We start from the raw sequence: 14,853 nt of genomic DNA, 5'->3' as shown, positions 1-14,853 counted from the left end.
CTTACATTTTTTCTTCAAAACTCAACCAATCTGGTCCAACATGCAGAACAGTTTTCAAGGCTTGGGCACCTTAGTTTTGGGGGAGGAAAACAAGGAAGAAAAATTTTGCTTCTGCCTCCCAGCAATTTGCTTTCCAGCAAACAGCATAGATGATATATAGTACATTGTTTGCTGTGTATTTCTGTGCATGTGTGCCTGACCCATAGAAATAGCAGAGAATTGGGGAAATGTACATTATGGCAGTATATTAATGCCAGCAAGTTTTCTTAAATGTAGTCACACTAACTCCTCCCAATTATTTAAACAGATCTACTCCAAACTGTTGTGGTTAGCTCTGGCCCAGCTCCTGCCTCAAGGACTGTGGATGTGGGGGAGACATCCACATGCTGCAGGCCTGTTTTGCCCCTGGTGGAATCTGATGATGAAGGCTCCTCTGACCAAGAAGACATGAGTGACAGGGAGGAGGAGAGTGTGGCAGACAGCTCAGAAGGAGATCAATTACCTAGCTCCTCCTTGGATTCAGAACAAGAGTTAATGATACAGCCACGCGTGCGGAGAGCGATGTATAGGCAACAACAACTGAGAGATTATTATCAAAGAAAATGAGGCCACCTGTGGTTGGGTGGGGCTGTGGTAATTAGTGAGGTTGCTATAAATAGCAGCCTGTGGGTTTGGCCATTGTGGAGGATTATCTGATCATTGTGTTTCGTGACTGCTTTACTGGCTTTGACTTTTTGTGTGCTGATTTTTCCCCGCTTTGAAACTAAACCAGAGCAAAGTGTGTTTCACTTTGTGAAAGGAGAAGGACTGTGAATTGCCTCACAGCTGCAAGCTAAGTATCACAGAACTGATAAGGGACTTGTACAAATTACCAGTTTGTTTGGAGACCAGTGCTCTTTGCTATACCAAAAGAGGGCTTGGTTTAAGTGAATTTTCATTATAAAGAACATTGTTTTGAAATTTCAAATGTGTGTGTGTCTGAAATTTGTACCTGTGAATTTTTGGGAGGAGTCTACCAGAGAGCCCGACAGAACACAAACATGACTAAGTCAGGGTTTAACTCAGCTTCCTTATCTTAATATTAAAACAGGACCTTGTTGCTGTTATTTCCGCCTGAGTTTTCGGAGAAGGGCGGCATACAAATCTAATAAACAAACAAACAAACTATATTAAAGGGTTAAATAAGGTCCAGGAGGGAAGTGTTTTTAATAGGAAAGTGAACACAAGAACAAGGGGACACAATCTGAAGTTAGTTGGGGGAAAGATCAAAAGCAACATGAGAAAATATTATTTCACTGAAAGAGTAGTAGATTCTTGGAACAAACTTCCAGCAGACGTGGTAGATAAATCCACAGTAACTGAATTTAAACATGCCTGGGATAAACATATATCCATTCTAAGATAAAATACAGAAAATAGTATAAGGGCAGACTAGATGGACCATGAGGTCTTTTTCTGCCGTCAGACTTCTATGTTTCTATGTTTAAACAAACAAACAAATAAATATTTCAGACTACACTTGCACAGATTCTGTTTAAATTGGTGTGGCTTTCTGAAAATATACATTATTCTCTGCTATTTAAAAGAAGATACAATACCACTGGGCCTCTTCAGATCAAGCATTTATTTTAAAAAGCTTCTTCTTTCTGTTGTCTAGAACAACAATAAAGAGGTCTTTAAAAAAATAAGACTAATAATTTGAACATTCTACAGACATTTATAGTTATTGACTTGCCTCCTTGCATCCAGTTTAGCAGAAAATAAAAATCTCCCTCTCCCTCTCAGCAATTTGCCTACTTGCAACTTGTTTCAGTTTCAGTTTAGCATGTGGCTGGCCTGCCTCAAGTCAGCTGAATGTTGGGAAGCTGATAATGAGTTGCTTGGCTTAATACGCTCTGTTTTGTTTGCTGCAAAGAGGTAAATTGCTGGGAGGCAGAGGCCAAAGGATGGGGGTAACTGGGCGGGTGGGGCTACATTTGATGTATAAGACGCATTCAAATTTTCTCTCTCTTTTTGGAGGTAAAAAGGTGCATCTGAAAAATACAGTATTTTTAATTTTGAAAATTCTCATTAATATGGAATACATATAGTCACAGGAGAGGAAAAAAAATTAATTCAAGAGCAAATTAGCTTGAGAATTAAGTTTTCTTGCATTTCCAATGAATTTTATTTTAGAATCCCAAGGCCAAGCTGGGCGTCTCTATTTTTCTTGAATATTGAATATTTAGTTTTTGAATATTGAATATCTAGTTCTCTGTGGCCCTATACAGATCTTTGAAGTGTTTGGCTACCAGCTTCCTTCAAAATCTTTGGCAATCATTTAATGACATGTATTTTGCAATTTTGGAGCACTCTTGCAAGATGGTTGATAGATTCACATGTCATGCTAAAAACATTGTTTAATGAAAATTAAATGCACCACAACTGGCTAGGTTCATACAATATGCTGCCATAAATCATGGTTTATAAACCAGAATGGTTGAATGTAACACATTAAGCCAAAACCTAAATAAATCACTTTCTGAATTGGCTGGCATGTTCACTCAATCTACTTATACAGATTTTTAAGTTGCTAACATCCTGCCAGTTTTAAATATCATCCAGGGGAAAATGTGTATTGACTTTTGGGGAAAAAAAAGACTGGTTTTTAAATTGGCTTTATTTTTATTTCTAGTCTATACTGCCCTCTGAACTCTGCCAACTAAACCACAATTTGTGAGGATGTGTGTGTGTGTGTCTGTGTGCATTTGTGTGTATGTGATGGAAACAAACACCATCAATCCTTGTGAAAACAATGAAGGTAGTCCTCATTTTATGACCATAATTCAGCCCAAAATTTCTATTGCTAAGTGAGACATTTGTTAAGTGAATTTCCCCCCCTTTTATTACTTTTCTTGCCTCAGTTAAGTGAATAACTTCAGTTGATAAGTTAGTAACCCAGTTATTAAGTGAATCTGCCTTCCCCATTGAATTTGCTTGTCAGAAGGTCACAAAAGGGGATCATGTGATCTTGGGACAAAGCAATGGTCATTAGTATGATTCAGTTGCTAAACATCTGAATTTTGATCATGAGGAGGCTGGAAAGGTCGTAGCTGTGAAAAACAGTCATAAGTCAATTTTTTCAGTGCTGTTGTAACTTTGAACAGTCGCTAAATGAACTGTTGTAAATCGAGGACTACCAGTAGTGGCTCAGATCTGTCCTTGGGCTTGTACAGTATTTGCAATCTTGGATTGCACCCATTTAAACCTCCCTTTTCTTTAGTAGTGGGTTCTGAATTAGTTTACTATCGGTTTGCGCATTTGTGGGCTTCCGCGCATCCGTGGGTGGGCGTGTGGGTGGAGCCTCCTCCGACCACCGCCACTGAACTGGTTCGAACTGGGAGCAACCCACTGCTTCTCTTCTTCATATGCTTTAGCAAAAGAATGTCAAACCTTTCTCTGCAACTATTGTGAGCAGGAGTCATAACTGTTATTCCTGTGCTTTTAACAGCTTTTAAATGTCTAAGAAATTGCCATGGCTATATAAAGCAAAATCACCTGGCCTTGCGCACAACCTTAATTGTGAATAAGGTGACAGTTCTTAATAGGATGCTAATGAGAAGTAACACCCGTTTTCAAAAATCCCTGAGACTGCATTTTAAATATATCCTATACGGAAGGGAAGGATGTGGCGGTTAAGAAAGAAAGTAGGTTTTGTTCATTAAGCAAATATTTTGTTCCCTCTTAATTTAGAAGAGTCCAGCTGGAATATACCCAACTTTGAATGATTTTAATAAGCTAAGCTGGGTCAGACCTAATCAGGTCTAGCTGTGAAAATTTCATTACTGTAAGTATTAGGGCTAAAGAGTTCAGAAATACTTGGGAAGAAGGTCAGTTCCATACTGCTTCCTAAAGCTCTAAATCGACTGTAAAATAACTCAGAATCAAACAAAATATTTTTTTAATATACTAGAGAAAAGTTGCTTTGCTACCAGTGACCACCAGATGGAGAAATGTATTCTAAAACTGAGAATTTTATATTAATCTGCAAGAAACCTCCTATCCCCTACCCCATACACATTTATGTTCTCTATTTGTTAGTTATTTCTGTGCTTTACAACCTGCTTCTTTTACTGTGGGATCCAGTGGGCAGTATTGTGGAGTATTTCTTCATATTTTGCACCTTTATAAAGATTTTAAAGCTTACTCATTCGGGGATAAATAAACCATTGAGACACGATAATGGTTATTGTGTATAATATATTTCAAACAAATAAAATACAACTATTATTAAACTTTTCTAAATAACGTTACTGATTGAATGTTATTTTCTGCACTTACAAAACTACACTTACAAAACAAGATAAGCTGGTGGTCTGCAACATGAGTTCCATTGTTTACTTTGTGTAGCCCCACAAATAAACAATAGAACCATATCAATTGTACTACCATATTACTTCATATAGCCACATTCAATCTAGACTATTTAGAAACATAGAAACATAGAAGTCTGATGGCAGAAAAAGACCTCATGGTCCATCTAGTCTGCCCTTATACTATTTTCTGTATTTTATCTTAGGATGGATATATGTTTATCCCAGGCATGTTTAAATTCAGTTACTGTGGATTTATCTACCACGTCTGCTGGAAGTTTGTTCCAAGGATCTACTACTCTTTCAGTAAAATAATATTTTCTCATGTTGCTTTTGATCTTTCCCCCAACTAACTTCAGATTGTGTCCCCTTGTTCTTGTGTTCACTTTCCTATTAAAAACACTTCCCTCCTGGACCTTATTTAACCCTTTAATATATTTAAATGTTTCGATCATGTCCCCCCTTTTCCTTCTGTCCTCCAGACTATACAGATTGAGTCCATTAAGTCTTTCCTGATACGTTTTATGCTTAAGACCTTCCACCATTCTTGTAGCCCGCCTTTGGACCCGTTCAATTTTGTCCAAAGACGGGCTACAAGAATGGTGGAAGGTCTTGAGATATCTTTTTTTTCTGTGAAGTTTGTGGAAAATGCATATACATTTACTCTGATTTATACACACAAACACACACAAACACACACACACACACACACGTATCAAAATATATATCAAAAAAGGGGGAACACTCAAATAAGATCCTAGATCTGAATGAATGAAATATTCTCATTGAATACTTTGTTCTGCACAAAGTTGAATGTGCACAACAGCATGTGACATTGATTGTCAATCAGTGTTGCTTCCTAAGTGTTGTTTAAGTGTTCCCTTTATTTTTTGAGCAATGTATATATTCTGAATACATGATTAAGCTTGAGCTATTACTACCCTAAAATAGATATGCTACCTTAAATATTTCTGGATCTTTCTCAAATACATTAAATCTCTGTAGAAAACCAGTAATTATGTAATTATATGATATAATTAGAGATACACACACACACATATATGTAAATGTGATTATGGAAAACACCTTGAGTATATCTGAAGACAAATGAATGCATTGATTTCATATACACTTAGAAAATTAAACGAGGCATAAATACCTTCATTTTAGAAATATTTGCATTTTAGAAATTAACCATTGGATGGACAGAGAAAGAAAATGTGTGAAAGTGAGCAATGTAGAAGTTAAAAAGTACAGAGTGGCAATATTATTCAAAAGTACAGAGTGGAAATGGTATTCAAGATCGGAGACAGTTGAGTAGGTAAATGTTATCATGTAGACCAGTTCTATAGGAAGCTTCAATTTTTTAATCTGTAAAATAGTTTGAAGAAAGCTGAACGTCTTCAGCAGATTTATCAAAATAAATAACTACACCCCCTGTAAGAACCTTTTATTCAGGGCAGTTTGCTTTGTGTGTTTGTATCCTATTGCAGGGAAAATTTTAAAATTGGTATCTAATATTTGAAGTCTTGAATAAAAATATTCTTTTATTTCATTTATTATATTACTATATATTTATTATTTTATTTGTTTACACCCAAGGGGAAGAAAAGAAACAACTTTTGTCCCTAACTTACCTTCTGGCAGAAGAACCCACAATTATTTTTGCTCCTATGTCCAACTTGAGTTACAACATTGATAAGGCAAATCAATAGAAGGTAGTTGTATTTTTCATCTGGCTACCTTTTAAACCAGGTACGTTCAACCTTAAGCCCATAAGCTACAGGTGGCTCTGGACATCTAGCAATGCAGCCCCCCTTCCTCAGATAATAAAAACACGCCAAAAAATAAAGGAAGTTTGATATTTATATACACTAAATATACTACATATCTTATATGCAGCCCAAAATAATTCCTCTTCACTCAATGAGGCCCAGGCAAGCCAAAAGGTTGGGCAACCATGAGGTCTTCAAACCAGAGGTCTTCAACCTTGGCAAGTTTAAGATTTGTGGATTTCAATTCCCAGAATTCTCCAGCCAGCATAGCTCTCTGGAGAATTCTAGGAGTTGAAGTCCACAAGTCTTAAAGTTGCCAAGTTTGGAGACCCATTTTAAACAAACCAGAACCTTTTATAATGTCACAGCTGGTGCCAGGTGTTCTACTCCAGTGTTTCCCAACCTTGGCCACTTGAAGATATCTGGACGTCAACTCCCAGAATTCCCCAGCCAGCTTTCTCTGGCTGGGGAATTCTTGGAGTTGAAGTCCAAATATCTTCAAGTGGCCATGGTTGGGAAACACTGTTCTACTCCATCAATTCACCCCCCAAAATACTTAGGGTTGAACGTGGCTCAGTTAGGCTAGCAGTCAGTTAAGGATTCGTCAGAGCAGGCCCAAGAAAACTAGATGCTGGAAGAATAAACAATTTTACACTCTGCTTTAAGCCATACTTTGTCCAAACTCACGGACTCCTGAATAAAAACCACAGTTGGCTGGCATCGCTACATCCTGACATTCGGGTAGAATAATGGAAAGCAGCTCCTGTATTCCCAACGCAGCCCTTTGTGTTAAAAATGAGCAACCGTACAACCCCGGAGAAGAACTCACCTTCTACGTGCTTGGAGCCTTCTGAGATCTGGCAAGAAAGGAGTAGGAGCAGCAGTAGGAAGGCAAAGCCAGGCATGGTATCATAAGACACAAGAAGTTCCTTGGGAATCCTCAGTGTGGTGGCCGGATGGGGGACTGCTTTCTGAGGGAGAGGAATGGGGCGCAGAGGTGAGGGTCAGTCCCATGGAAGGAAGGATTGACAGGAAAGGGGTGACGGCCAGAGATTTGTGAGCGGTGTAAGGAATCCTGAAAGGGTGAGGAGCAGAAAGACTTGGCCTTACAGGCTGCATAAAACCCAGCAAGGATTCTACCTTGGGACTATATATCCATTTCTCCAGCCCTGCAGCCGAAGTTATTCATTAATAAGGCCCTGAGAGCGCCCTGCCAAAGGGCAGGATGGCTTCCACATTTGTCACCAGGAACTCTGAACTCAAAAACAGGGATCAGGAGATGGGGATGGACCCAGCACATCTCCAATTTCTCCATTCATTGGATTCATACACACACCTACACAAACACGCCCCAACATTCACCCAGGAAGGGAGAGCAAGCTCAGAACTTTCCTGACCCTAGTTGACGTTCCCCCCCACCCCACCCAATATCCCCCCCCCCTCAGTCTTTCCTAATTCTGCTGCTTCTGCAACCCCAACCAGGAGATACTCTCCTCCCCTGCCTCCCCCAACCACGTTGCTTTAGTCCCACCTATTGACTTGTCTTTTAACCTGCCCTGAAGAGGGAGGGTTGTTTTTGGGTGGATGGGCGAGTAGGTGGGATCTCTTAATAGGAGAAGGCTGGGAATTTGGGTTCTCTAAGGAGACTGCAATTAAAAGGGAATTTAGAAAAGTGTGTGTGTGTGTGTGTGTGTGTGTGTGTGTCCCCACCTTGGAGAAAGGCAACCAGTAGCTATGCTTCCTCTTTAAACTCTAACTCCTCCTTCCCAGCCTAAGCCTCCCCCTCCAAACCTCCCTGAGGAAGAAAGAGAGGCAGCTTAGCCTGTTTCTCTCTAGCGCTCGGAGCCGCGTCCCTGCTGCTCCGCACCTTCCTCCGTTTTCTCCTATCCCTTCTTTCTCTTTTCCTTTCACTCCGCTCCCCACTTCCTTTGCTCTTCCCCCCAATTGCTCTCTCCATCTCCCATCCCCTCCGCAGCATCCCTGGGTTTTCCCCTCCATCCCCTTCTTTGCAAACTCTCTCTCTCTCTCTGCCAAGCATCCATTCATCTTCTGTCCGTCCTCTTTTCCTTCCCTTCAGCGACCCACATCCCCCGCTCCCCTCTTCCTTTGCCTGGTGGGTCCCTCCCTCCTTTCTCCCCTTTCCCCCCCTTCTTCCCCCCTGCCATCTGTTTCTCCGGCACCCAATTCTTCTTTGTGGGTCACTGCACTGGGGCTTCCCCCAGGGGGCAGCATGGCGTTCCTGAGCTCCCCCACCGAGACCGAGTGCTTAACCAAGCCGCTTTTCTGCCGCAAGGGGGCGCTCCGCCAGAAGGTCATCCACGAGGTGAAGAGCCACAAGTTTACCGCCCGCTTCTTCAAACAGCCCACCTTCTGCAGCCATTGCACAGACTTCATCTGGTGAGAGAAATCTCAGCCCCTTATCCCTCTCTCCACCCACCCCTCTGTTTGCCTTGTGGACCGTTTCCTACTACCCAGCTCGTGTTCTACAACCTCGTGCAGGTTCCTTTGGGAAAAAACCCCCCCACTTCCCTTTAAAAAAAATAGGGCCAGGTGCTGCCAAAGTGCAGAACTGAGCAATAGATACAGAATTTATCAGGTTGGCTAGATTAATTTTTGGATGCATGCATGTCTTTCTGTGCACATATTAAGTAAGTTTCTAAGTCCTCTTTAGGGAGGTCCAACCTTACCAAAATCTATATATCAGAAGAAGGTTTGACTTTTTGAAAAAAAAAAATAAGGTGGTTTTTGATTTTTTTTAAAAAAATTGTGTGTATCAATCCGTTTAAAAGCCTGAATTAAAAAAATGCAAGAAAATACAGAATTTGGTTAGGTCACAGATTTTAATGGTCCTTGCTGGAGAATTTCTAAAAATGTCAGAAGGATTTACTTGCTGTCCATATTGAATTACTCTATGGTTTCGATCAGTGCTTCCATTTAGACAGGTCTTAGCACTCTTAGCCAAAACATATTGAATGATGATGCCACCTTTCCATATTTACAAGATTTTCTATACAGATAATGGGTAATATAGAAAAATATATGTACAAGAGGGAAAAAAAAGCCTTCTTAAATGCCTTGTAAAATTCTATAAGTAAGGCAAGATGTTTACACTTAAAGTATACTTTGCTGATAACAAAACTTTCTGTTCCTTTAATGATCTTATCAAGCCCAAATCAATGGCTTCATGCATGTATGTACCCTTCATTCCTTCCTGTTGTTTTGCAGCTTTTTGAGGTTCAAAATTTATAACTCTGCTGTTCTAATTCTACCACTTTTAACCTCCTTAGTGTTTTATTTTCATTTCTATCCCAGTCCACAATTCTACTTCATTGACTCTATAATCCTATTTAACTGTTCTTTATTCTGATAGTCCCCTAAACCCTGTGGTCCTATCTACTTGTAGTTGATCCCATCCATGATTTTATCTTAAACATTGAGTTAGGTATGTCAGTCTGAGTCCTGCTTTCTGAAAATGTAATTCTGTAACCTGGAAAGTATTTCACAATGTATTATGATAGACAAGATAATTTGTTTAAGAGGCTTGGCTGTGGATACTTCATCTTATTCCCCATGATTGAATGATTAGATATTTCTAGTCATTTTTCTGCTCAGAATACTATCTTCCATGTTATCCTCCATTTTATCTCACATTTTACAGTATATTTCTAGAGCTGATAAGCTCCAAAGTAAAGTCGTGGGACTGATAGGTTTCTAACTAATCAGCTGATGAGCTACAGATGCATTAACTGCTTTCACGCAGAAGATCATACAGAATCTCAAGAGGCTTTTTGAAAGAATGTGGACACTTTATTAGTAGAAAAAAAAATCATGTACAATGAACCTCCTGTGTGTTAAATAGTACTAAAGGTAGAAGACAGATCCTTCTTTTCTGATGCACTGTATATATTCCATTTCTACATGGATAATTCCAGCATTCAAAGTGGGTGTGACAGATAAAATAAGAAGATTGCAGTATGCGAAGAACAATGTGACCTGATTATTCCTCCCTCCACGGGGCATCCCTTGGACAGCAAATCTGCACTGGGAAATTAATTCTAGCAAGTAGCATGTCCTTGAATTCTCTGCCCCCCCCCCCACCAATTAGTGGCAACCATTTATTTCTTCAGCTGATAATGGATAGAGGAAGATAGGAAAGGTCAGTAGGTGGGTGCAGGTCCATTGCTGGTAAGTTTGGCAGGATAAATCAGAAAGGCAGGATTGCAAGACAAGCAGCACAGGAGTGTTATTCTCACTTCAATATTAGAGATGACTATCTAATTGATAAACCTCCCCATCTTCTCTTTCAGCATTCTGCTTTCAAAGCAGGTTATATCCTCACTGTGGCAATCACTCCTTTAGTTCTATTAAGTTCAGCAATACAAAGCTCTGTTCTTAAGCTTGTTTTGCTTGGTGCCTCTGAGAGCCTGAACTATCTCCGGATCATTGGTTTGATACCCGTCTCCCATGGTTTCTTCCACTCAGAGCTCTAGAAAGAGCAGTTGGTACCCATCTCCAATTGAGGCAAATAAACCAGAATAGGCCAAAGTGATTTGGGGAAATGTTAGAAGCTGTTCCCTTGGCCATTCCATCCTGCCACAAGCTTTCCCAACTTTGCAAAAGTCATGATTTATATTAGTGTTTCCCAACCTTGGCAACTTGAAGATATTTGGACTTCAACTCCCAGAATTCCCCAGCCAGCGAATGCTGGCTAGGGAATTCTGGGAGTTGAAGTCCCGATATCTTCAAGTTGCCAAGGTTGGGAAACACTGATTTATATAACTGCTGTCTATTGACTAAATTACATTGGGAGGCTAATAAATTTGGTGGCCAGTTTGTAGAGGTTAAGGTGATGGCCTGGAAACCAGGAGACTACGAGTTCTAATCCTGATTTAGGCATTAAAGTTGACTGGGTGGATTTGGGCCAATCACCAGGAGATGGTGAATTGTACTCCATTGCCACCTTCCCCTTTGGAATCAAAGACAGTTTGTTGACTTTGGGCCAGTCTCTCTCTCTCTCTCTAGGCCAACCTACCTTACAGGGTTGTTGTTGTTGTTGGGAAAATAGGAGGAGGAAAGAGTATTGTATTTGCTGTATAAAAATAATAAAGGAAAGCAGGATAAAAATCTAAAACAAATTAAAATCGAAAAAAAACCCACAGTAAGATTTAATATGCTATGTAAACTAGGATATTTGACCCTTGCTGAAGACCTAGAGTTTAGTAAGGATTAGATTGTGGGGTTGTATTTTTTTTTTAATAGAAAGCTGAAAATGTTGAGATTCAGCTAGGCATGTTGATGACTCCCTCTTATTTCACAGATACCTATAGTCACTTTTATTTAAAAGAAAGCAACATTGGAGGCTAAGAATGTCAGTGGAGAGGGTGTATGTGTGAGCGAGTGAGAGAAGTGTGTATACGTGAGAGAGCGAATATAAACACATGCAGCTTAACTCTTTTCATTGTAGAAGTTTTTTCCAACTAACTTCTCCAGCAACATTTCTTATTTTATGGACACAAAGGATAGAGACCTGCCTTGCCTACCCTCTGTTGGTCAAAGTCATTTTTAGGGCTGAAATGCAATATTTTCCTCCCCCTTCCCCCATTAAAACTTAACAGTTCATCATGTGAATAATTATATGTTTTATCTTGCAAGCCAAAAGCAGTTGTGTCCAAAGATTGCATCTGTGTTTTTGTGACCCAGCCTAGATCTAAATCTCTCCTTTTGCTCATAAACTGCCGCAATTTACTCAAGCATCCAAACCCAGATCCTATCTTAGATATCTGACATCCTGTCCCAAGTAGCCTTCACGTGGCATCTTTTTTTTCTATGCCAGTGTTTCCCAATCATTGCTGCCTGGGGAATTCAGAGAGTTGAAGTTCACACTTTTTCAAGTCATCATGGTTGGAAAACAGTGGCATAAAGTTTTCCTGAGTTTCTGCTTTCTGTCCAAATGACATCTGAATAGGGCTCAATGCAGAGTATATTTTATGATAGCTATTTCTGGGATTCTTTAGGTGACCGGCTTAGCAACTCAGCAAGTGACACTAAAGCAACAATAAAGAGAATTGGCCCAAAATGATGGGAACGAGGTTGGTGAAAGAAGCAAACAGCAAGCAGCTACTTGGTAGGAAGCAGCATTGAGTTAGTGTCAGGCCTTTGTTAAATCTCCCATCCTGGTTCGCGATTACTCACCTTGTAGACAGAATAGAAACAAGTAACGATCAACTCTACAGATCTTCCAACATTTCCATCTTGTCTAAGGAGAGACAAGTAGGATTTGCCCCTTAAACACCATTGATCTCACCCTTCTATACAGGTGTTCCTCAATTTGTGATCACAATTGGGACAAGAACTTCTGCTAAGTGAGACAGTCATTAAGTGAGTTGTATCCAATATTAGGACCTTTAGATTAAGTTTGTTAAGCGAATTGCCATAGCTGTTAAGCAAATCATGCATTGATTGATTCCACCTTTAACTTTACTTATTGGAAGGTGTCAAATGACGATCAAGTGACCCCAGGACTGTCAAACATCATAAATACATGCAAGTTGACAAATACTTTAATTTTAATCATAAGATTGTGGGGATACTGCGAGGATCGTGAGTGCTAGGATTGATTGTGAGTCTCATTTTTAACTTTAAACAGTTGCCAAATGAAAGGCCAAAAGTTGAAGACGACCTGTAATCCAAATTTGGTGCTCAAAGGGATCTGCACTACATAAAAAAATCTTTTATAGTTTGAAATTCAGGTAAATAAAAAATAATGAAAAGGGAGGGAATTCTAAAAACCTGAGACAGAAGCAGCAAAAATGGATGACTTAATACCATAACTGACAGCAAAGAAAATGTGAAATGTCAGGTTTCCTTTTCCAGGAAAATTCAGTGGAATAGATTTGGAGGAAAATAGCACCGCAGTGAACTTTAAAAGAGTGGATTGATAAAGGTAAGAGAAAGCAAAAACATTTCAGTTGGCAGCAACCGCAGGTAGGGAAAAGCCTGGCCAACTTCTTCTAAAAAGGTGGAAGTTTAACAGAAAATATACCATTACTTGTATTGATTTAAGGCATGTGTACTTTGCTCTCTTGCTGGTGAGAAGATTAATAGAAACGGATAGTTCCTCCCTTTGTCTTGACAAGCCCCGAAAGACATTAGAGAAATTGAAAGGTTGTTGGGGAATTCACTTCTAAATTGCATCGGTTTCTGATAATGACTACTTGTAATGTTGGGAGAAGTTATTAAGGTTCATCTCGTAAACAGCTATAATGGAAACCTGCAAAATTGCTGGTTTCTTTGCTGCCTGGTGACAGAGGGAGACAAATCGGAAAGTGTTTGGCCTCTGAGCAGGGCTGTTGATGCTTCTTCCTCAATTTGTGCAGCCTTGTAACATACTTAACCAGCCTAGAAGATGAAATATGCATGAGGAATTTGGTTATTGACTTTAAAGTATAGCTGGAGGGACCTCTATTTTAGAAGTGTATTTTAACACGCAAGCACTGCCCTCAGATTCTGTCGAAATTGTCACGGCTGGCAGCAAAATAAATAGGTATCGGCATGCTCATCCATCTATTTAAATATGTCTCCCTCCAACTTTTATTTTTCTTCTCACAAGCTGCTAGGGAAAAACCCCCAACCCAGAGTCTATTCTTCTAGCTAACAGCAGCTTTATCTTCGGATAAAAGCTGGTGAAAAAATTTTTAAGGTGTGGAGGAGAGAAACATTATCACCTTGCTTTAAAGTAAGTTCGGGTGAATAAAACAGGAGCAATGAAAATTACAAACCACATGGGTGCACGCAGGAACACAGGTGTGCAAGTTTACTTTGGCATCACCTTTTAAAAGCATGCAAACCCAAGCAAAAATAAGCCTCTAAGTGAGTCAAACATCTGGCTCTCGGTATGGATGAGCATGACAAAAGAAATACTGCTCCACCTACTCACATGCAGCCCAAATACTTATGTCTTGCTAAAAAAGCAAAAGATTTATAAAATCTGGGGGGGGAGGGGAGCTAGAGAGAAGAAAAACTTTGTCTATTCTTCAGTATAATATTTTAGGCTACTGACCAGGTAAATGTAAAAGGAAGCTTGAAAGAAGACCTAATTAAGTTTTAAAATTGTATGTACCCCCTTCTGTAAGTAAGTTATAAGCAGCTCCTGAAATCGCATCTTTATGTAAGCAGGCTCTTCCTTATATAAATAAGCAAAAACATATTTTGATTAAATAACTATTCTTTGTCGTTTATCTTAAAAGAACAGAATATACCCTGAATACTGTATACACAGTTCTACAGTGGCAATTTGATCTAAAATGCAGCTGCTAAGGAGAGAATCAGAAATGGGAAATATTCACTCCAATTGAAATGTGGAGTGAATTTCACATTCATTCCACATTTTGCAAAAAATCCACATCTTGCAGGAGGAGTAGAAGATATTATAAAAGCCATGGTTTTTTTTTTAATCAGTTGAAGCAATGTAGTGCTTCAACTGCAGGTTGCTATTGCTGTTTCGTTTGCTTTTAAATCAGCTTTGCAGTTTGTAAATATAAATGTACAGAAGCCTGAACATTTTTTTAAACAATACCAAAATAAATGTATAAATAACACTTTTCTACTCAGTAGTCTCTTGAGGGAAGCAGTGTACATAGCTTTCTCATCATTCTCTTGAGGATTTGCCCATTTATCAATTTCACACCCTGATTTAGCCACACAGTTGAACAAATTGTAGTGTCTTC

At 39.4% G+C, this 14,853-nt stretch overlaps 2 protein-coding genes across 2 annotated transcripts in view; one reads left to right on the top strand and one right to left on the bottom strand.

The window, feature by feature from the left end:
* LOC139153659 (beta-2-glycoprotein 1-like) overlaps positions 1-7,636 on the bottom strand; it is a 28,695-nt gene extending 21,059 nt beyond the window's left edge. Inside the window, exon 1 of the mRNA XM_070727889.1 lies at positions 6,957-7,636. Within this exon, the coding sequence (XP_070583990.1) occupies positions 6,957-7,032 (76 nt within the window). The 5' untranslated portion in view covers positions 7,033-7,636. The remainder of the gene's footprint in view (positions 1-6,956) is intronic.
* Positions 7,637-7,930: 294 nt separating this feature from the next.
* Positions 7,931-14,853, top strand: part of PRKCG (protein kinase C gamma) — a 49,367-nt gene continuing 42,444 nt past the window's right edge. Inside the window, exon 1 of the mRNA XM_070766963.1 lies at positions 7,931-8,524. Within this exon, the coding sequence (XP_070623064.1) occupies positions 8,358-8,524 (167 nt within the window). The 5' untranslated portion in view covers positions 7,931-8,357. The remainder of the gene's footprint in view (positions 8,525-14,853) is intronic.

The sequence above is a fragment of the Erythrolamprus reginae genome, chromosome Z, assembly GCF_031021105.1.
Source record: "Erythrolamprus reginae isolate rEryReg1 chromosome Z, rEryReg1.hap1, whole genome shotgun sequence".
NCBI lineage: Eukaryota > Metazoa > Chordata > Lepidosauria > Squamata > Dipsadidae > Erythrolamprus > Erythrolamprus reginae.
Note: the sequence above shows the minus strand (reverse complement) of the source record. Positions and strands in the feature narration are given on the sequence as shown.